This window comes from Talpa occidentalis, unplaced genomic scaffold (genome assembly GCF_014898055.3).
Source record: "Talpa occidentalis isolate TD23 unplaced genomic scaffold, MPIMG_talOcc4v2.1 talOcc4.11, whole genome shotgun sequence".
Classification (NCBI taxonomy): Eukaryota; Metazoa; Chordata; class Mammalia; order Eulipotyphla; family Talpidae; genus Talpa; species Talpa occidentalis.
The window spans coordinates 76,573,947-76,597,588 of NW_023601104.1; the positions used below are offsets into that span (position 1 = coordinate 76,573,947).

At 47.3% G+C, this 23,642-nt stretch overlaps 1 protein-coding gene across 1 annotated transcript in view; it reads right to left on the reverse strand.

Moving 5' to 3' along the window:
* Window positions 1-793: 793 nt before the first annotated feature.
* The window catches only part of MAP3K9 (mitogen-activated protein kinase kinase kinase 9), an 83,896-nt gene continuing 61,047 nt past the window's right edge, over window positions 794-23,642 (reverse strand). Inside the window, 6 exon segments of the mRNA XM_037503610.2 lie at window positions 794-8,590; window positions 10,242-11,045; window positions 12,203-12,315; window positions 16,688-16,841; window positions 18,245-18,367; window positions 20,031-20,271. Coding sequence (XP_037359507.1) covers window positions 8,106-8,590; window positions 10,242-11,045; window positions 12,203-12,315; window positions 16,688-16,841; window positions 18,245-18,367; window positions 20,031-20,271 — 1,920 coding nt within the window. The 3' untranslated portion in view covers window positions 794-8,105.

Genomic DNA, 23,642 nt, shown 5'->3' on the forward strand with positions numbered 1-23,642 from the left:
GAATGATGAAATGGGGGACTAACATGGCATGGAAGTACCCCAGACAAGACTCTTCCTGTCCTCATCCTCAACCAACATATAATCTTGAAAAGTGAGAGCACAAAGACTGCTTTGTAATCATCTTTTTCCAAAAGAGGCCCAGAAAGGTTAAGTGGCTTGCCCAAGGTCACAGCTGACAATTGCCATTGAGAGTATCAGGACCACAAGGAATCTATGACTCACAGAGAGAAAATCCTGTCCACAACTCCATCTGTGCTTGTCCTCTTGGCCCCACTCATAACTTCATTATGAATGTCAGGGTAAATGACAGGGAGCAGGAAACAGCACACACTCATTTAGGGCTCTGGGGGCCAAAATCTGCGACCTTTGCAACAGCAGCTTTGAGAAGAGACGGAATCTTGGGGAAGGGCCATTCTGCACCATGCTTCGGAAAGGTCCCTGGGTCCAGCTGGGGTTCTGGGAACTTCAGAGGCTCGTCACACACCTCCTCTTTCCTGCTGCAAATCCATCTCAGTCTCCAGTTATTTTTTTCCCTACATATGGAAATTTCCCTAGAAAGACCAGTTTACTTGAACATCTTGTTTAATTAAAAGGAAAAGAAGGAAAAACACACGTTTATAAAGCACCAAAGCAAACCAGAAGTCATTGTTATTACAGTTTTATTCAAGTCTGTGTGCTCTGGTGGTGAGACCAGGCTGAGATCAGCATTACACTGTAATACGATAAGAGGTTTAGCCATTGAACCAAGCCTGCTTGGCATCCCTAGTTAACAACTTACAGTACCTTGAAAAAAAAAAAAAAAAAAAAAGCCAAAGAAAAGAGCCTGATAAATTTCCTCCAGGACTTTTCTATTTTTAAATATTGTTGACAAATTATAATAACTTAATCCCAAAGCAAAATGGGAATTCAAGGACTAGGGTCAGGACACATGGACAAGACAATGGAGCAAGGAAGGTGAAAATTAGCGGCTTGTTACAGAGGAACAAAGAACACAAATGTGAACTTCCACTTCACGGAGACTCAAAAGTTCTAACAGGGAAGAAAATTCCAAAGAAAGCTCTTCTGCAAACTAAGTAAAACCCTTCTCCAACTCCTCTCCTTAATCCTTTAGAAGACAGATGCAATCTTAGACTCAGTCTCTCTCTTTGTGTGAGCATATGTGTAAGCATGTAGGTGAGCATGTGAGTGTGTGCAAGTATGCAGGATGGGCAGTGAGGAAAAAGTTAACAAGTTCATCATCTCCCTTCTTTGCTACCCTGGGTACCAAGGGTACGTGGCTTGATGTGTGAAAAAGGCAAAAGCCTGATCTCGAGTTCCCAAAGAGGATCTACAATAAGGCTTCCAAGCTCGAGAGGCCAGGTATGTTGAAGCTGTGACAAAGGGTAATTATGGGGAAGGAGAAACTGTGGGTTGGAATCAGGAGAGAGACCCACAGGCTTCCATGGTACTGAGAGAAAAGCTACAGAATCGACACATTCCCTGAAAACTCATGGAGGGGAAATGGTGGAGGAAAAAGCAGCCAGGAGCAGAGAGAAATAAGCTGAGCTTGTGGGATGCTGCAAGTCCTGCTGGGGGTTTCCAGTCACAAGATGGCTTAGACGCAGGATGACTCCTTCTTGGACAAAGAGCCATCTCAAAGCCTAGATGCATCTAAGCTACACCGATTTTATCCCGGGGATTCTAAAGAGAGACCTAAAATGTGCTCTGAGAAAAGTAAGGGGCAACTATGGAGCCAAGCAGACTGCAAATGTTGCTTCCTAGCTGCGTGACCTTGGGCATGTTAAATAAACATCTGCACCTCATTTCCCACATCTGTAAACAGTGGTAATACCCTCCTCCCAAAATTATTATGAGTAAAAAAAAAAAAAAAAGTAGGAATATAAATGTTGACAGCACCTCCCACATGGAAGAAATATAATGGCTTCGGGTCATTTAGTGTTAGTCTCCATACCTAGGTCAAGATAAACCCATATCTCACTCTGGCAGTGATGAAGAAAAGAGCCACAGTCAGCATGGCTTCTTGAAGTGGAGGCAGAAATAAATGATGCATGTGAAATAAAGACAGTAGAGAATATGGTCTTGGAAATGACACTGGTGAGAGCGACGCGATGGCCAAAGTGAAGGCTCTCTGTGGGCCAGGCACAGAGCTAGGATTGCACTCTTGGCAAGCAAGGGAGGGAAAACACCTCCACCCACTGCAGTCCTTTCTGGAAACTGGGAGAGAGAATGGGCAACACTTCCTCACATCTCAGAAATTCAAAGGTGTCCCAAAGATCCTAATCTGAAAGATCTTTTTTTTACTGTAATCACTTCCCTTTTTCCTAAAACACACACAGACACACAGACATACCTCTAAGTGTCTCAGCGTTCACAGAGGCTGAGGAACTAAGAGTATCAACAAAAACCACCCTCAGTTATAGGTCCCAAGTTGAAAACTACCCAAGCTGTCTCACTGCTGAAGCCAACACAGTCCTATTAAAAAGCAGACACACCCAGAGAGTAGCACCCCACTCTTCTGAGGGGGTGCCAGAAAAATCCTGGAACCAACTCACAATTCTGCCCAAATGTTCACAGATGTAGGTGAAGATCGGGCAAGGCTGAGACTGAAGTGAGGTGAGTGAGGCCCTCACCTTGGATGCAAACTTTTAGAGTGCGTGGATGAAACTCAGTAAAATAAAGATAAATCATGTATCAATGCGAATTAAAAAACCAAATGAATGAAAACAACTCATGATGAATACAATATGAAAATTTTAAATAAAGTGAGGTTCTATGAGGGCAAGTGTCTAGATGGGAAGGATTTCCGGAGTGTGGAGGCCTTGTCCTTCTGAAACCTGGTCTTGGACATCAGTAAGTGCAGAGCAAGTGACACTAACACACAGTACCTGTGCTCAGAAGGCCCCTCTGGAGTCATCACTGGGACCACAGGTCCCAGTAGGAAAGGCTGTCTCTGAGCTTCTGGAACTGGATTCTGGCATCACATCCTGAGGCACCTATCTCACGGCAGGTTCAGTCTGTCAATCAGTTTAGCAAAACTAGGTTGTGGGTGTGTTCTGAGAGAAAGGGTCAGGCCATTTGGGGGTGAGATAGGTCCAGGGAAAGGTAGATTCATTTCCAAGAGAAACAAAGAGAGGTGTGAACAGTTCCTGGCTCTGGTAGCCAACTGGGCCCCAAGTTGGCTGCAGCCTGAGGCAAGGAACCAAAACAAGGCTCTAGGCAGGGGAGTTAGGGAAACACAGGCAGTGAAAATCAGGAAGGACCAGTCCTACTGGCTCCAGACTGAGTCCAAATTCTGAAGAACGAGTGCCAGGGCTCCCTCAGCAGCCCAGGGAGGTCAGGGTGCTCCCAGGACCCAAATGGACAAAGGGGGGTGGGACCTGGCAATCTCTCCTCAGGATGGATGGAAAATGCTGTCAATATTCAGAGAGGAAGTCGATGAGAGGAGCCTTTGGTGGGCACAGCCAACCAGAAGTCCAGGTCTGGGTCAGGCTCATTTGGCACCTCAACCCTTTAATTAGCCTTCATCAGCCACGGCTCTAGTTCCTGCCTCTGGCCTTGTAACTCTAGTGCCTGGTTGCAAGGCCAGGAAAAGGCCAGGGACTGAGGTACTCAGAAGCAGTGGTGCGTTTTCTTTTCTGAGGTGGATATTTATTCACTTGAATTCCTGATCTAGGGGACCACTCATTTGTCTGAGAGAGAGGCATTTGGGGATGTGTCCCTAACAACAACCACGGTGTGATAAAAAGCCATTCTCAGGCTTGAAGTGAGAGAGAGGAAACTGGTCTGGGGGGTTGAACCATATGAAACTGCTGATATTTGACTGTTTTGGCCTACAACCTCTGTCCCCTAACACTCTCTCTCTCTCTCTCTCTCTCTCTCTCTCTCAGTCTCTATCTCTTTTCTTTACAAAGGGAAACAACCTAGCAAGTGAGACTTACCAGAGCTGGACCTAGGATTCTAAGTCCACACATTTTAAACTTAGAAGGGCTTCAAGCTTGGGGGTGGGGAGCCAGGCAGCAGCATCCTCCCTCACGGGTGGGTTCTGAGATCCAGAGAGGGTTAGAGGCATTTGCAACTGCACACAAATAGTAAGGGAGCAGTTCAGACAACCAGATTCGGCTGCTCCTGCCACCACACTCAATGTGTTGCGGGCTGGTCTCAACTCTGACCCGGGTCTATGATCCCTGGCAGAGCCTCAGGCAAAGCAGGGCACTCCAGAAACAGCAGCACCTGCTTCTCCCCTTCCAGTCCTATACAGGCGATGAGTGTTTCTGACTACCTGGCTGGGCCCTCACACACCTGAGTCAAAGGTGCATTAAACACAAGAGGAAAAAGTCCAGGTTCCACATTCACAGACATGGTGGCTCCTGGATGGACATTTCAACCATTCCTGGCAATCTAGCCCCCCCTCCCCACTGCTCTGTGCTTGTCAACAGTGAGCCTGAAGAATCAGGAGTCCTCAGGAGGTGTCTCCCTCCTCACAGCAAAGAGAGGTGTTCAACATGGGGACTGTGCAGCAAGAATGTCAACAAGGCAGGCCTTGTGTCCCTGAGCACCCTTGGTCTGAGGGAAATGGGCCTTGTGAGGAATCCTGTGTCCTAAGGGCCATCAGGCCCTTTCCCAAAGATTCTCCCCCACATTGGCCTTAGTCTAGTCTCTGAACAAATCAGACCCTGGAATGGGCCCAAGAAGTCAGCGATGCCAGGGTGTGATTCTGCAACTCCCTCCAGCCTCCTCATCCCTACTCTGTAAGACACTGATGGTGGGGGTGGTGGGTCTGGCGAGTGGGAGAATGAAGAAGGATGTACATACACAGCAGGTGCTACATCATAAGTGCAGTGAAACCACGTGTGCCTGGCCATGGCCTCCATTAGTCACACTAAGCCAGTTCAAAATCACTCTTCCAGAAGCTATAGGAAGAAAGGAAGGCGAGTTCTCTGGAGGAAGCTGGTAAGAACCAGCTTCAGCAAGTGGCCAGAGTCGCCAGAAAGGAGGCACCTGCCTCACTGACCCGCCTACTCCCACTACCTCTCTGAGGGAAGCAGGTGAGGTTCGCTTTTACAGGAAGCAAACGTGAGGGGTTAAGAGACCAGCCAAAGGTCAGAAAGCAAAAGCAGATGGAAATAGAGCCAACTTGTTCAGGTCTGAGCCACGTGCCAGATTCAGCCACTGTTTTTTTAAATATTTCTACACCTGAAGCTTCACCTTTAAGTATTTCCTCTTTTCTACCAGGAAGTATATAGCAAATGGGGCAGGGCAAGGATGTAATTTTGCAAAGGTCAGGAGGAAAGAAGCAATGTTCTAAGTTGTCCAAATATATTGAGATGGTATAATCCATCATCGTCATCATCATCACACCATCATCATCACTATTATTACCAGACCTTTGGGATACTAAAGTATGAGGTTAAGCGCATCCATGAAAGCCTTTTGAAAATAGCATATAAAGATATCTGGGACATCTAATCAGCCCTGGGAGTGGCCAGGACTCCAACGGGGTAAACGGAGGATGATCTTGTTTACAACCAGTGGAGGAAACTGAAGGATGCAAGAAGGGGCCGAGTGTGGTATCTGTCTCCTATCACTATTTCCCATGATGATACACTTGCCAAGAGCAGAAGGAAATTGTCTCTGAGGAAAAAGATGGCAAGGGAAGAGGTGACCAGCTGTGACCACTGAAGAGGCTTGGCCCTCGGCTTCCAGGGAGCTCTTGACCATGGCCATAGGGCTATAAGAGAGCCAGAGAAAGCCACTCCCACCCATTACTATAGAGACCCTATTCCATCCCAGTCCTTCCCCACAGAGAGTGGCAGTTGGGGCTCATCAGAGACCAAGTGTGGAGGAGCTGAGAGATGGCAACACCTCCATTTTTTGGATGCTTATACACAGAAGTATCTTCAGAATAACTCCATTTCTGCTTCTCCTGGATACAATCCTTCCCTTGTAGACACCCAGCTTTCCCTTGTTTTTGCCCTGGATGGATGAGTAAGAATTGGGTTCAACTTCAATGGCCAGAGGCTGTTGTTTGGTTTATACTCCATCGGTTGCACCACCACTTTTGAGAAAGATCGTTGCAACCCAGAAAAATGACAAAGAGTAGAAAATGAACAAAGGAAAAATCCCTGCCTCACACCAGACAGCATGTCCAGGCCGGAATGGCTTGGGTCACACTAAGCTGCACCTTACCAGAGGTCCACTGAGTGGAACCAAGGGTCTACAGAGGTGCTATCTGATTCTGCCATCAAGAATGAAAGGGGGTCACAAGGCTGACTAGAACACTAATGGGATTCACATATACCCCCTCGCAGTCAAGAAGTAAGGGCTCAGGGGCAAAAATAATCCCTTATGTATTGTCTTCTCTGAACAAAGAGGAGACAGATGAGATGCAAAAAGCAAAACCCTGGCAACAAAACCAACAGTGCCTTGACCCAAAGTTCCAGCGGGCTTATAAAGAGGAAAAATTTGAAAACCAAGGTCACCCCTTTTGTCATCCCCAGGGCACAGACACAGCAGTGACCAAATTCACCACCTGTGTCAGCTTCACCACTCTCCTGGTCCTCGCACCCAGGCAGAAAATGCGAGGAACCTGCAGATTGGCCTCCAACAGAGAATATTCCATGACGGAAGACAGTGGGGTCTTCAGAGAATTCTGAGGGAAGAGGACTCTGCTCACAATCAAGTTGTCATCTCAAAGACCACAGTCCACGCTTGACACAGGAGGCCTCAAGTGGGACCATGAAGATACACAAAAAAGCTCCAGAAGAAGCTCAACAGTCAAGTTAAGGAAATAAATTTCAGGAAAGTTGGACTTGACCTCTGTTGTTGAGAGCCCTGCATGGGGCCATCTGTATTCCTATGCAAGAGGCCTCGCTCAGTCTCCAGGGCTTGGGATTTGAAGGTTATTGTACCAGTGGCTCACTAAGCACCTTACAAACGACATCACCTGAACACACCCATTTACGGAAGGTACTACTAATGGCTCCATTTTACGTTAATGGCATCACAGAGCGATGGCCTGGCTGAGAAGGAGCCCCCACGGTTCCAATTCCCAGGGTCCAGGACACACCTCCTTATGCTAGCCTGGTGCAATACAGAGTTATCTACTAACCGAACACATAACCCCAAGTCTCTCATCCCAGGGATTGGAGAAGAGATCAAGGGAGGGAAACAACATAAAGATCAGACAAGGGACAAACACAGAAACTTTGTCTGACTTCAGAACTGGCACCAGTGAGTGAGTCTCCCAAGAAACTATTCCTGAGATGAGCACATGTTGTATTAGAACCTGGTCTGTGCCTACCCAGATCCCAGCTAGGAGAGGGGTGCCTTCAACAGGGGCTGGTTTCTGCCCTGTTTTGTGGTTCCAAAAACAAGGACAGACTCTTACTCTTTTTACTGCGACTAGGCTGTATTTTTCCTAACTCTACCCCCCTCCCCAGCTCACAGAGGCAGGTCCCCTTACCACTGCTTGGCTAAGTAATGGGGCACTTGGGAGAGGAGGCAGGTCATGCCAGGTCCAGCAATTCTTACGCGCCTTCCCCTCCCAGGCACCTGGTCTTCAGCACTCCAGCTGGCATGAAAGGGCTTAAGATACAGAAAAGCTCATTCATATCTTACACCAAACGAGATTCTGATTTATGGGTGTTGGGGAAGAATGTGAAAGAGGAGCAAAATCAATCACAGAATATCCAATACTGGTAATTGGGAAGGCTGACCCCCGGGCTGACACAGGAAGCCCAGGACAGACTCAGGGCATACCCAGGGCAGAGGAGAGGAAGCAGCAGACATATTTGGCTGAGTGACGCCGCAGGGTCACCCTAAAGGCGAGGAAGACTGTGGAGGGTAGGGGACATGCACGCACCCCTCCCTCCCCTACACAGCCAGAGCTGATGGCCACAGTCCCTTCAGTGGACATGGGTAGAAAGGCCTTGCAGAACAGGAGACCCTCTGAAGTGGCCCTGTTTCCATCCCTTCCATCTTCAAAGTGCATTATCAGTGCAAGAAGTAGGGCTGGATCTTGGGGGTCCAACTCTAAGAAAGGGCTGTGCCAGCCAGCTCCCCCATCTCTTCCTGCTTCCCCCTGCCCACCCCCAACCCTTTTCGTGCTAAGACCAGAACTCTTGCTGGATCTCATAAGGGGCAGGCCTGTGGGTGTTCAGTTCAGCTCTGCACAGCGGCACTGTGCTGTCCTGACTCTGGCCCTCTGCGTCCAGGTCCAGAAGCGTCCGCTCGGCGGGGGGCAGTGACCCCGCCTGGAACGGGAGCAGGGCTGGCAGTCCAGGCCGTTCCTCCACAGTGCTGCTGCTGCTGGCAAAGCAGGAGTCCAGGTTGCTGGGCGTCTCGGTGCTGGAGCTGTTGGCCGGGGAGGCGCTACGGGCATGGCTGGGGGACACAAACCACCAGGGGTCCAACCGCTGCCGGTTGGCGGAAGGACGTGGCCGAGGCAGAAACTCCAGGGTCTTGGGTCTCTCCAAGGTAGAGTCCTGCTGTGTGTTCCAGCGCCTTGGGGTTGGGGGAAAGACCACATTGGGGTCGGGGAGACGAGGGAATTCACCTGGATCTCGGCTGGGGCTGGGGGTTTTCAACATTCCTGGTCAAAGAGACAGAGGGAGAGGCAGCAGGTCATGGTACTGTATTTCTGAGCAGGTACACAATGCTCCCTCCCCACCTTGCCATAGCCCTCATTTGTCTGGGATACCATGAATAACAGATACTTAATAAGCACCTGCTGTATGCCATGCAGTGTGTTGGGAGGCACTGGGGATACAACTGTGAACGAGAAGGCCACATCCCTTTATCTGATGATAATAATGGGACACTTTGGGGTGACAGCTATAATGAAATAACTTAAGGAATTATTCACTTATACTTCATCCATCTAATAAACATGTGAGAGGAACAAAGCTAGGGATCAGCAATCTAATGATGAGTCTACTCCCAAGCACCACACTCAGATCGTATACCCAGGTGTAACAAAACTGGAAAGCAAGGAGGGACAAGCCGAAAAGTAAAATTCAATTGTCACTGACATTCAAATCTCACTGAAAGGGTATTGCCATCCCCTCTTCTGTTGGATGAGGTGAGATCTAGGTCTTTCAGGGAGCAACGAATAGTGGCAGGGAAGTCCTAGGCTGGCGTGTACCTGCCTAGGTAGCTCGTGTCAGACAGAAGGTGTAGGCGCCGGCACAGCCATTTATCTGGACAGCACTAGAGTACGGACTCAGGCATGAGTCCGGGGTGAGCGTGAGGGTGTGATGACGGGAGGAAGGCCGCCGCATCAGTGTGTCAGTGCAAATGCTGTGATGACAGGCCAGCGCCCAGCCACGCGATGCAGGCGCTGGGTCGGATTCCTTCCAGTAACTTCAAGCTCCTCTTCAAGGAACCAGAGCTAGACTCCTGGCCCTCCTGGACCCTGAAAGTGTAGCCTGATCTTTACCACCACCACCTGTGGCTTAAACTTTTTATTAGAAAAGTTAAACTAGGTAGAATTAAATACTTTGGAATGAAATACACCCTGTGTTTTTCTCTTCTCCCCCTCTCCCATGGCATTAGTTCTCTAACCGCATTCCCAGGAACCTTGAGAACTGACTTACATCTCTAACAAAATTCTCTGTGCCACCTCGAGGGGGATGACAACATTAAGGGCAAGCACCTGCTGGCTGTGAGTGGGCTGTTAACCCCAAAGGTACAGCTCTGCAGAAGACAAACATATGATTTATGACACCTTCACTGCTGGGCACCTCCGGGGATCTCAGCCAGGTCCCTCACTCCCGTCACACTAACTCACCTTCCTTTGCCAGTGTATAATCACAGCACCCCGCCATCTGGGGAGCTGATGTTTAGGGACTTAGTCCTGCCAGCTCCCTTGGTGGCCACCTGGAAAAACCCCTCTGAAAAGACATTCTCCTGGGTCAGCCTGGCTTTCTGGGTGGTGAGCGAGAGACCTGTCTGGTCGTTTTCAAAGTGCACCCTGAAAGTACTACACACTCTCAGATCCAGGGCATGTGCCCCACAGAAGCCCCCAGTCTCTTGCTCCCAGATGCTGCCTGTCTCCTTTCACTCTTCAAGGGAGACCCCCTGAGGCACGGGGCAGAGGTGAGCCGGCCTGACCACCTTCCCCACCCGCATCAGCACATCTCCACGGACCGAGTCAGAGGCGGAACGGCCTTCACTCCAAGACCTCCACTCCTGGGAGAGGCACAAAGGTGGGAAAGACAACACAGCAGGAGGCCAGGTCTCACCTGCTCCAGGGCTGGGGCTCAACCCATTGCTGGAGGGGCTCCTGCTGGCTAGGACGGCCCCTGGCTTCAGGGCCCCATCGGAAGGAGTCCGCCGGTGACCGCTTGGCTGTGTGGGGGCCGTGAGGGTGACATGGGTGGGAGTCAAGGATTGGTTAGGGTCTCGCTTGAAGCGTTCCACTCGGATGTTGACCAGGGGGTTGTGGGTGCAGGGGGCCAGGGGCGGGGCCTCGACCGGGCTGACAGGCATCTCATACACCACGATCTCATCACTGTCGGAACGCAGCAAGGAGCGGGTGGAGTTGCACTCAGAGATGGAGGAGAGAGAGAGCAGCGTCAGCGAGGCAGAGGGGTCTCCTAGCAACAGCATGGGCTCTTCCTTCTTGAAGAGCTTTCGGGATGGGGGGCTGGTGCTCCGACGAGGACGGCTGGCCCTCTGAAAAAGACCCTCACGTCTCTTCTTCTCCTCCCGGGCTGGTGGCTCAGGATCCTCTGGGGGAAGCAGCTGGCACTTTCCAGCTTCCAAGAGGTCAAACCCTAGGCCCGTGGCTGCAAGAACAGCCCCACAGCCAAGCAGGGCCACCTCACAGCGGCGGTGGTGGGCGCCGCCCCGCTTGAGGCTGTTGGTTGGCGTCAGCTGAGGGGTACTGGTGGCTGAGTTGACTGGGGTGGGTTCCTCATGGATTCCATCGCTGGCGGGGCCATCCCCATCCTCTCCCCGAGGGAATGGGATACAGAGGTAGGACTGGTTGGGTGAATGCTGTAGACGACTCTCCCCGCTCCTTGGACCCTCACTGTCCTCATCCTCTGTGAAGACGAGAGCAGAGGAGGGGAAGTTGGAGTGAAGAAGCAAGAATAAAAATCAGCCCTTCTTCCCCAATCCAGGTCTCCTTAGTGTCAGGGATGCAGAGGTCAGAGTCCGATGGGCAGGACACCCACTGGGCATTAAAACAATAGAGTTTTATTCTGCTGGGAGCAACACAGGGGAATCACTCTCCAGTCCAGACACTGTTCTACACACAAGCAGTGCTCCTAGAACACTGGCTAGAGCAGAACTATCCCTTGATTCTTTCAACCTTAAGTTTGGGAGAAATCCAGAATTTTTAGAAGGATGGCCTAGAGATGTGTCTTCAGTCTGATCTCCTGCAAAGGATTAGAATTCCCTACATCGGTAAAGGCCAAGCTACTCTACAGGCTGACCTGCTGTGACCCTGGAAATCTAAAAAGATAGGAGCATTGTCTGAGAGAGAGCCTGGAAAAGACCTTGTCTACTCAGTAATCACAGGATAACAATGAAAAGCTTCTTTGGAGAAAGACTTCAGTATCTTCTTCTTTTTTTTTTTTAAAGATTTATTTTTTATTTATACAATAGGTAGGATACAGGCCAGAGACACGGGAGGGGGAGGGGATTCACCAGAGACAGAGTGGGGAACAGAACAGGCAGACTGACTGAAATACACTGCTGAGGGGAGCAGCGGGCGAGACAGGAGAGGTCTGCCACGCCATGTGGGAATCTCCCTGGCCGGCAGGAATCGAACCCGTGCTTCAGAGGCTGTGGACAGCTGCACAATACGGCGCTCAACCAGCTGCGCCACCAGGGAGGCCCAACTTCAGTGTCTTCTACCACCATTTCCCATTTTGCAGACTCCTCATATTACAATATGAAGAAACAGAAGAGATATGCCTGATTCAGGGCCTCACCCTTTTGCACTGCTCTGAGGAGCTGGTAACTGGTCCCTGGGACTGGACGGCCAAGGACAGGCTCCATGGCAGCAACAATGCTTTAGGAAGACTCCGTGAAATGGCAGTAGGGCAAACTAAGAGGGGGTAGGGTGGGGGCCAGAAGTTGAATAAGAAGGAACAGTCCCCATGAAGTAATACTAGGGGCCCTCGAATACTCCTAGAAGGTTGGCCAAGAATTCCCTGAGGATAAAGACGACAGTTCTAAGAAAGGCAAGGCTTACCCATCTCCATGAGGCTGGTGAAGCCTGGCAGAGCTGGGCTGTTCCTCGGGCCTTTCCCCAGGTTGGGGGCACTGGACGACCACTGTTTATATCCGTCTACCAGGGACTTGAGGCTGAACGAGAGAACATAAAGAAGCTGTTATAACTGTCACTTCCCTTACTCTACCCTCTGCTTCATGGGCTGATGCAAATCTCTCTCCTTCACTTCATAATTACACCAAAGTCCAAGAGCCTTGGGATATAGGCAACAAACCTCACCGAGCCCGCCTATTTCATTATAAAAATGCACATGCTCTAGAGAAAGAAAAGCACTGCATTGGCCATCCCCTTCACATGCTGCTAGGGAGCGGTGGCAAGAGCTGGTGGGTAGGCTGGCAAGAGAACACAAAGAATAAGGACTGCCTAGTGCCAGCCTGGTCTTACCTGAGGCGATCTTTAGGGAGAGGCTGATAATCCACAGACACAGAGTATAACACATTGGTGACATCAGAAATACTACAATGCAACAACTTTGAATGCAAGGCAAGCATTGGATGGATGAGTTAGCAGAGATGGACCAGACTCTTCCACTCACAACGTTTCTCCCTTCCAAGCTTATAGCATGCTTAGGCAACAATCAAAGCCAACCACTTTCAAAAACAAAAATCAACCAACAAAGCTGCACCAACCCAGTGCACTTTGGGATAGACCTATGTGGTAGTACATAATGCTGTATTCAAGCCATTACTTTTCTGGGAATAAAGAAGAAAAGGACAGGAGCTCACTTTTAAATTTCTATAATCAGTTCACAGTGGCAAGCTGGGAACTCAGAGGCCACAGACTGGGTGGCCCACCAACCTCTTACAGGATGGGAGAGCCAGAGGCCCAGCAGCACTGGCCTTTTCTCCACAGGACAGTAAGAGAGAGCTTAGACTAAGGATCTGAAGGCTATGGCTACCCTGGAGCTACCAGGATTATAACTAGCAGTGCTCTCATTTTGGGGCTAGAAAGAGCCCTTCGATTAAAGTCCACTCTTCCCAGAATCCTAGCGCAGCTGAGAGAGAGGACTGACTTTTTCCCTGACCTCAGATCTGTGTTTCAAGCAGTATCAGAAATATCAGTGAAATAAAATACATTCCAGTCATAACTGGTTTCAGCCAAAATACAGAGGCAGAGATAACCGTGCTGCTAATCCCCTAGACTGGAGCTTCTAACTAGTAATCAATCTTATGACATTCCCTTCAGCTCCTGGATCCAAGGAAATCCAGACTAGCAAGTGCTAAAGACTAAAGGATAGTTATGTCTTGTCTCCCTAAAACTGTGGGAGACTTGGTGGGAGTACCCCAACAACAGGAGTGTTCAGGGAGGTGGGGAAAGGGAAAGTCAGACCAACACAGGAATTTTCCCAAGGTGCACGATGGTATTGCTTGGAAAATGGAGTCAGCACAGTCCTGGCAATAATGAGGTTGATTCTATGGGGGTACACTGTGAGAACGAGGAAATGGGAGGGGGATTATCACCTATACATTTGATGACAGGGTGAAGATTAGACTCACCCCAAGTGGAAATGTGGAGATTCTGATGGGACACTTAGACCATTAGCTTTCTCGCGTCTCTGAGGGGATCTTCAATGAATAAAGAGAATCAGTAGCAAGCACAGCAGTCCATTCAGCTCAGTCTCTCCCACTAAAGAGCTCTAGGGCTGGGCTCCAGTTACATCACAGCCACCTTCCTCTCCCTCCCCCAGTGCTGTCAGCCATGCCCACACCATGGAAGAATCCTAGTCAGGGGACCCTGTGTAAGCTGCTACAGGTCCAGGACCCATAGGATAAAGTCCCTGGGCAGCCACAGTACAAGTGCAGGGGCCTGTGAACCCACAGATGTTGGGGCTGTCTCTAGTCAAATGCACACATCTCCTAGAGATATGTGCTCGTCTTTAAAAGGATGAAGATGCAAATTCACTTAACATTACAGGATTCACTTTTGTCATTACATGTTTTCTTTAGTCACCAGGAACTAAAATTGTAAATGTTGTATAGAGGCTTTTTAAAATTTCTGATGTCAAAGAGGACCTCACTGGAGATTGGATGGTGTATACTTTTATTTCTTCAACAGGAATGGAGAATCATGGAAAATTAACTCACATATTTTGAACTGCTTCAAAAGTTTTTGAGTATACCCTATGTTTATTGCAGCACTATTTATAATAAGTAAAATATGGAAACAACCCAAATGTCCCAAAATAGGTGACTGGATCAAGAAGATGTGGTCTATACACACAATGGAATACTATTCAGCAATCAAAAAAAATAAACTCATGCCATTTGTAACAACTTGGATGGAGCTGGAAGGGATTATGCTCAGAGAATTGTCAGAAGGAAAAAGAAAAATATTGGATGGTTTCACTTACAGGAGGAATATAGGGGAACAAAATAAGGGATGAGTAAAAACAACAATAAATAAAAACCCAAAACTATAAATCAGAGACATTCTGCAGGGGAGGGGGAGGAAGAAGGACCAAAACAGGCAGGGAAGAGCACAAGGGACTGTGGTGATGGTGCATGGGTCAATTGGTGGTGGGAATTTTATGGGGACTACAGCTGAGAGGAGAAAGCAAATATTGTACAAAAATGAACAATGATGTAAAATATATATAAATAAATAAAAAGCTTGAGTACAAATTTATGAGGAGAATAATCCCAAAGTTAATATTTTATAATGTGAAATAAAGTTAATTTTCTCACCAAATAAAAATATATCTTTGAAGGAAGAAGCATCATAAAAACTATGGCGACCCACAGTGACCCTGGTAAATCCTATCTAGAATCACACCGATATCAGAAATACCAGGGAAGTCAGGGTAACTGGGTTTCTCAGACGCAGCTCAATCCTACTCCAGACCAGGGTTCAGAGAACAAAGTAAGCAGCACTTCCTGCTCCTGCAGAACTTAGTACATGGAACGAGTTCCCATCCCTCCCTAGGGGATTCATTTACTGAATTCCCGCACAGCTTAGGGGTCTGCCCTACATATCTACATGTTTCAAAGCCTGACCTAAAGAGTCCATCCTTTATAAATCAAACTGTTATTTTCACCTTTTTAACTTATTTTTTGTATAGAAGAATGGGTTTATAGGCCAGAGATACAGGGGGTGAGAGGATTCATCAGAGACAGAGTGGGGAGCAGAATAGGCAGATTTACTGAAATACACTGCTGAGGGGAGCAGCTGGCAAAACAGAAGAGGTCTGCTGCACCATGTGGGTTAGCTCCCTGGCCAGGGATTGAACTCAGGCCTTTAGCAGTGAGATAGATTTTAGATATGGACACTTGGCATTCAAAGAATACCAAGGCCAACTACAGATTCAGGGCACCTCAACACATATTCAACCACAGCAGCTCTTTGGAAAGTCACTAAAAAGGGTGAAGGAGGTTGCTGCTTATGCTTTGAAAAGTCAAGAAGCACAACCATAGACTCTACTACTAAGAATAGAAAATATAAACCATGATGTTCATTCTTCAGGTATGAAACAGCACTTGCATGAGAAGCATGGAAGAATCATCATAGCAATATTTACACAGGCTTACTATGAGCCAACTGATCTCCTACACACTTCACAAACACGAACTTATTTAATGCTCACATCACCCTGAGAAGGGTACTGATATAATTCCCATTTTAGAGGTGAGGAGACATGTCATGGGGCTAGGTGCAGTGGAGTCAGGGTTCACACCAGGCAGTCTGGAGTCAGCGTCCAAGCTCCTACCACTTCAAGAGAAGTGACTGGCGTATAAAGAACATGACCCTGGAGCACCTGGCTCCCAGGTCTGTGGTGAGAGCACAGGCACATCCAAGGCACCCACATGTGCCTCACACATCTCAGCGTGGCCACAGGGTGGGACCTAAAAGAAGCGCTGCTGGCCATGGGGTTGTGGCTGACTACATTTCTAGGGCTGGATTATTCTGCCCACCCCTGCTTCAGGACAAACCCTTTAATCCCCTAAATCCCTGGAATTTTTTTTTATTTTTTTCTGAACAGATGTGTTAAGGGAAAAAGGAGAACTCTACGTGCGTGGGCTACTTGCTACTTGCTAATCTGAGCAGGGCATTGTCAAGGGTCAGCAAGCTGTAGCTGGTGGGCCAGAGCTTGCCCACCACCTGTTGTCACTAAGATTTACTGGAACACAGCCATGCTCATTGGCCTCCAGATGGTCCCAGGTCTGTGGCGGCTTCTGCGCTCCAACAGCAGAGCTGAGGAGACACAATGGAAGCCACATAGCCTACAAAGCCTAAAAAAATAGTTATCTCTGGCCCTTTAAGCAAAGTATACCAGCACCTTGCCTAGGAGGTTCCAGGGAACAGATTATAAAATTCTATGATAAAGATAAAAAAATTTGTAATTTCTTAGAAAGCAGTAAAACACAACAGAGAAAAGACATTTCATATCATATATTGCAAAGTGTGTACCCACCCACCTTTATGTGAGAACGTGCCACCCCAGGCTCTTACCCTTCGTCTCCTGAGGCAAGCTCCTTCTGACCGAGTGTACTTGGCCCCCATGTCCGCCCCTTCTTCTTGGGGGCTCTCTTTTCTTCCTCCTCCCCTTCTTCCTTTGGGATGATGGAGCTCCGGCCCCAAGTTTTGCTGCTTTCTCCAGGTGTCACTGTGAATAACAAAGGTTGGGTGGGACCTGGGAAGCAGAGGACCCCCCAAACTAGCCTCGACCCCATCCAACACACTCACACATGTGCACCCACATGCAGGCACACACACAAGTGGAGCTGTGGGGAAGAAGTCAGACCTCTTCAAAAACTATCTGAGTGCAACTTCTGGGGAAGCAATGGGGTTCTCAGTCACCAGTCATTTAGCACTCCCCAAGTAGCAAGTGTGGAGAGACTTCCCAGATTCTTGGAAGTGCAATGTAAATTAGGAACTCAGGCCAGCCAGGCATCAGAGTTCCAAACAGATCTGTCCTAATGGACTTGTTCTGTTGGCGCGAACTGGACTGGGTTAACAGGTAGAGAAGGTGGGAAAGAGAAAAGAGTAAGGGTAAGGAAGAAGTGGTGTAGACATTTTGGTAAGAAAGTTCAAGAAAGAAAAAGAATGAGGAATTCAAGACTGTGGAGAAGGAAGTCGGGAGTGGAGGGGGCAAAGGAACAGGCCTAGAGAAATACAGTAGGTAATAGAGGAAGAATATTCATTTGACACTGACACCATAGAGCAAGGATTAAAAACCAAATGCTTCAGAGGCTGGTCCTACATCATCCATGAATGAAGTGAGCCAGTGACCAAAAAATAGGAAATTGCAGGGCTAAGGCAAAATACAGAGCACATGGACATTGTCCTTAGTCTGGTCAACCACAGCCATATAAAAAGGGGAATCCACTGATTTTATGATTTTTCAAGGAAAGTTATGAATCCACATTGAGTTTTCTTAAAAAAAAAATCTATCTTTAAATAAGGGAAACTCATTCATATCACAAATATGTGTGTATATACACACACATATACACACAGGTATATATATATATGTATATTGTATATGTGTGTGTGCTGGTATATGCATAAAATCTTTTTAATAAACATTACAGTAAAAATGACATTGGTCCAGATTCAGCCTACTATAAAATATTTGGCAGGTTTCCTTAGGACTGACGCTAGGAAATGGCCCTTCCCTGAGAGGCAGGGACAAAAGTATGAACAATGATGCCCCAAATATAGCAGAGAGAACACAGGGGCCCGAGACCAGAGTGTCAACCTGTATCTACATCCCACACCAGTTTCCAAACTGCTTTGTAACTCATTAAAGACCCTGTCAATACCCATAAACCCCTTTGCTGCTACATGACTAAGGGTAAAAGGCAGAGGCAAGAGTAGTAAAGTTAATGGAGAGAGACGGGGGAGGGCTAAGGGTCTGCGTACATATGTGCATATATAGACACACTGTCGAGGAGAAGTGGCAGAGTTATGGATGAAGCAAGCCTGGGCCAGTCGGTAGCTGGACAGAGCAGGGGACAGGTGCCCCTGGTGTGTTCTGGCCCCAGCTAATTTGGGAAACAGTCTCACACTGGATGGCTCGTAGGCGAGGAATGATGGTAGGGCTTGCAGGAGGACTGGAGCGGCTGTTGATGAGACTCTTCCTTTTATCCATGGTGGGGGAGGCCTGCACCGTGAACTTGTGCTGGAAATCTGCTTGGGAAAGACAGAGGGGGGTATTTGCATTAGAATTTTTCTGTAACAAAATTCATGAGAAAACTGAGATTCCCTGGCAGTTTTGAGGGACAGGCCCTAGGATCCCAAGAAGTTTCTCTTTTAGAATCTTCTTTTACTCAAAGAGACATGGTGAGATGAGCGGATGACAAGAAGGCAAATTCATTATCTGAGTGGATGTCATTAAGACAGTTTTCATAGAGCTGTCTATATAATATGCATAGGTGTAGTAAAGATATAGTCACAAAAGTTAAAAAAGGTCATGTTAAGAACAAGATCATGAAACCTCTTGATTACTATAGGAAACTTAACATTAAACTTAAAATTCTGCTTCATGTAATCTATTAGTGCATACCATGCCCTTTCTCAGAGGCCAATATATTGAGACTGACGTTTCAGGGCAGGCAGATCAGGGTAATAAGAACTAAGCCTTGGTGGGAACCAAGGAAGTGAGGGAGATGGGCTAATGGTCCAGGAACTGATGTATTCAGAGACAGGTGTGCACCAGGAATGTGAAACGTACAGGTCTGAATTTCTGCATTTCAGTCTCCTCATCTGTCAGAGTGCAATAAATTGCTGCTTAGCATATAGCTCTCCCCACCAGACTATCATCCCCCTGATAGTCCCTTTTCTATTTGCCTGCCCAGCAGGCAGCAATATGCTGGCACAGGCTAGATACTCAAAAGACGTTGGATGACTCCATGTTGCCTGAAATGAAAATATGCAACAAGGAAAGTGGTAAACATGTCCCACGAACTCACTCAGTGACTTTCTCTAAATGAGTTCCCATGTCTGTACTTAAGTCAGCATCCCAATGCTAAGCATCATCCATGACTCCTCTTATACTTCTGATGAGCTTACTTCTGGGTGCAATGAACCCTTTAATCTACATAAACACACACCAGAGCACTCACCACCCTCCATGGGCACGTTACACACCACAAAGAGTCTAGTTCATAGTTATATACTTCTTTGCATTTTCCCAAGGCTGGTAACTTTATTCAGTTGATGAGCTTCTGAAATGTATATACATTAATCCTAATCTTTACGCTCAGAGAACCAATGATCAAAAGAAACCCTGAAATACTTTGCAGAGCTCAGTTCTTTCATCTCATGTATACACTTTAGAATCCCCCCTAATATAGCAGAGAGCACACAAGGTCCCCAGACCAGAGTGCCAACCTTTATCTACATCACACACCAGTTTTCAAACTGCTTTGTAATTCACTAAAGATCCTGTCAATACCCATATTGCAGTATCATTTGCTATTATGTGACTAAGAGTGAAACAGCAGTGAAGTAAATGGAGATTAACACAATCACATTTTTCTCCAGGTTGGCTTTCAGCGAGATGTGCCTATATGAGTGACCAGGCTTCTAGCAGCAGGGACCTGGTCCATCAAAGTCACTGACATGACTTCACCTCATCTTCTGTGTTTGTCACTCTGAAAACTCCCCTTGGGGTGGGTCGGCTTCTCAGCAGGTCCATCTTATCACTGAAGAGAACAGCCCATTTCTAACTAGCTCCATGTTGAGAGCCACAGTCTCAAGTTTGCAAGCTCAGTCCCTGGCTCCCCTGGGTCCTCTGCCATACCAGCCCCTTTGCTTGCTCCCACTTCCCAGGAGGTCCCTGGCCACTGACCAGAAGGAAGGCTGATGCGGTTTCCATCCTTGAGCTTCAGCCGGCTCTTTCTGAACTTGCCCTTACGTTTCTTCACCCGGGGCTTCTCCTGGCATAGCTGGTGGATGATGATGTTGAGTTCACGCTCCAGGATGTCAATTTCCCGCTCCGCCAGCTCCTGCTCCCGGCGCCGCAGCAGCTCCTCCTGGTTTTTCTGCTGAAGTGCAGCCCGCGTGAGCTCCTCTTCCCAGGTGCGGAGCTCCTGCAGGAGTCACCAGAGGAGAGGGGTGCTCAGTGCATGGGGTGAAGCCTGAGAGTGCTGCAGGGCTAGCATTCACAGACGGCATTGATAGACAGCTCCCCTTAATGTCCCAAGGTTCAAGTTCCCAGTGGAGATGGGGTACTCAATGGCTAGCTTGGTTAAGGGACACCTGAAGACCCTGAGTAATGAAAAGAAGGTTCAGGACAGCCATTGGACTTTGACTAGAGCTGCTAAAGCCATAGGCCAAGCCTTGGAGACAGGAGCTGGGAGTTCCCAGGAGCTTGTTGATTACTGATTAAAATTGCCCATGATTGGGGGAAAAATTGGGGATATCGGAATAAAATATAATCATGTATTTGAACTTTACAGACTTGGTTCTATCTTAGTTTTAATTTTTCCATTATATAGAGGTTTTTTTTTCTTCAACCAGAACCAATTTTATATGATCTCTTGAAGTGTGCCTGCAGTAAATGAATCACCCTGCAGGCATTATCTCACACTCAAACAAAAATAAATAAATGTCCAGGGCGGCTATTCGAAAGGTATGTGAGGCATGTCCTCTAAATCTCTATTTGCTTGGTAAGTGAGTCCACTGAGAGCTGTGGTTTGAACTGTCATTCCATCTGAAAGGACAATTGTTTGCTCCGGAAGGATCATGGCAACATGGCAAAGAGAAAAGAGAATGTTTCCTCAAGTCTTTGCCAGGACTTTGTTTGCTCCAGAACCGACCTTGCCTGCTGCTCCATTACACACTCTTGAAGCCATTCAATGAACGTAGGAGAAGTTGTCCCAAAGCAGGGCAAGGCTCTGGAGGCACAGCAGTCACTCTGCCAAGCAGACAGCCCAAGCCAGAAGGCTGGTGGTGGAACTAGGACAATTTCCCAACTAGAATCCAGTTTTGAGAGCCCAGAATAGGCCCTCTGTCTTGCCCTGAGGATGGAGGTGGGAGCCACAATAGGTGGTCAGATCTCACCCCTGCGTCCCTTTTTCTTTCTTGCATGAATGTATAAGTGAACCCCACACATAGTTCTTGGGACGAGGTGTGTGTATGTGGTGGGGAACATGGACTCAGAAAATAGGAGAGAAAACAGGAAAAAGAACAAAGCACATGTAATAAAATTTTCAAATCTGGAATCTAAATTATTAACACTGGTTACCCCAGGTCTAGGATTGAAGTGGGGTGGGGGTGGGGTGGGGTAGAGACTGAAATATAAGTAGCTTTTTGACTAGCCTGAGAGGATCATGTCTAAGAAGTGGGAAGATTCTTTAATAAAGCAGCCAGAGCTACACTTTTGTGATCAAAACTAAAAATTTCCCCATGAAATGAGAAGATGTCATTCTGGACTAAAACAAAATAGAAGGGGAACCAACATCTAAAAAAAAAAGTATGTGTTCACATATTGGGAAATTTGAGCTGCAGGAAGAGAGCAGAAGAGAGCAGAGAGACAAATGGGCATAATATATATATATATATATTTTAATTTTCTGGTCTTTTTTTTTTTTTAGATTTATTTATTTATTCATACATGCACTGGGTACAGTCAGAAGCGCGGGAGGGTGAGAGAATTCACCAGAGCCAGAGCGGGGAGCAGAGCGGGCAGAAGGACTGAAGTACACTGCTGAGGGGAGCAGCGAGCGGCAGGAGAGGTCTGCGCGCCATGTGGGACCCTCGCCCAGCAGTCAGGGATCGAACCAGCTGCAGAGGCTGCGGGCAGCTTCGCAACCCAGCGCTCAACTGCTGCGCCACTGGGGAGGCCCGGGCATAAAATATTTGACGCTGGGAATTTTTCATTCAACTGATGTCCTCCATTCCTGAGAGAATGTCAAAATAGCCATAAACATGACAGAAGAAATGAGAAGAGGGAGGACTAACACCTTGAAAATTGTTTGGTACAGGTAAGTGTTTAGTAGTTGTTGAAGAACTGTTGAGTCCAAGAATGAATGAATGATAGATAAGAAGGAGGTAGATGAGAACTTTATGAATGAACCAGATGTATCGTAAGTGCCTGAGAGATTAGCCTGAACTCTTGCATTTTACCTTCTTTGGTGACATAGGCCCCAAACAGATTAAATTGTTGTGTATCCCCCAAATCCCGGCTCCCTGTCCCACTACTTTGTTTTCTCCAAGAAGAGGAAAATATAAACATGAAAGAGTAAGAAAAATGACTCCAGATTGGATAGCTCTGCTGGGAAATGAAAAGTTTGAAAGTTCAAGCTAACTTCAGCTTTCCTAAATCCTTCTCTGCCACAGGCTCTTGTCTATGGTTTTCCTTTGAGTTCCCTCATATTTCCCTCATAGGGAACTCAAACTCCAGTCCTGAAACCAACCCATCCTCATAATGCCTAAAAGCAGTAGGTGGAACCAATACAAAGAATGAGCTGAATTAGATGGAAACCAGAACATCTGTGGAATACTTGCTTATGATGCCATATACATGGAAGCCCCTCAAACATGTAAATACTCTTCTTGAGAAACGCCTATTTGGGGATCAACTTCACATCTTCCACATGCAAAGATTTAAGAGGACTATCTCCAGAGAAAGCTCATTATCCATCTTATCCCCACTTGCCCCATGACAAGCCTTACAATGGCGAGGCATCAGACCCTAGTGAGATAAAACAAGGACTTGGGAACAAACTACTCATGCTTTGGTCTTGGGCAAGTTTATATGGGCATCAGACGTAATATGGAGTGAAGAGCACTGACCTCACAGAGTTATATGCCCTAAGACAATTATTTTATTATGAAACATTGCATAAAAATGCCCATAAGTTACTTATAACAACATGGCACATTGTACATGCTCAACAAACATTAGCCATTATTGAGAATGGCTTAACTTTCCCACTAGCTGCAGGATCCAACTTTTTTCCTTATCCTTGTAAGGTACTGAGAAAAAAGTGAACCAAGAGTCAATGCTTAAGCAAAATTAAGGCCAGCAACTCTGAAGTTTCTTCTAGTAGTAATAGCATTAGTAATAGGAACAGTCTCTGGTAATCATTCTGTTCAGCAGTCAGTACAGATTCACCCCCACCCCAGTACCCTCAGGTCCCTAAAGATTTGTGGTAAGCTCACTCCATCTTCTGCAGAGTGCTCACTGACTTGCCACACAGAACCGTGTTTAGGATTGAGATGCTGCATTTTAAAAGTTTAAATTCTTTAAATCAGCTCCAGAATGATTTTATGTCATTTATTCAGGGGAATAACAATGATACGACAAAGAGGATTTTGGAATCAAAAGACCTGGGTGCAAGGTTCTGCTTCCCGACACCGGCCTTACATGCTGCTGGTGGGGTCGTTTAAGACTCCAGGATGAAAGGTCTCATCAGACCTTTCAAGTGAAAGAACTGGGAAATCAAAAAGATGAAAC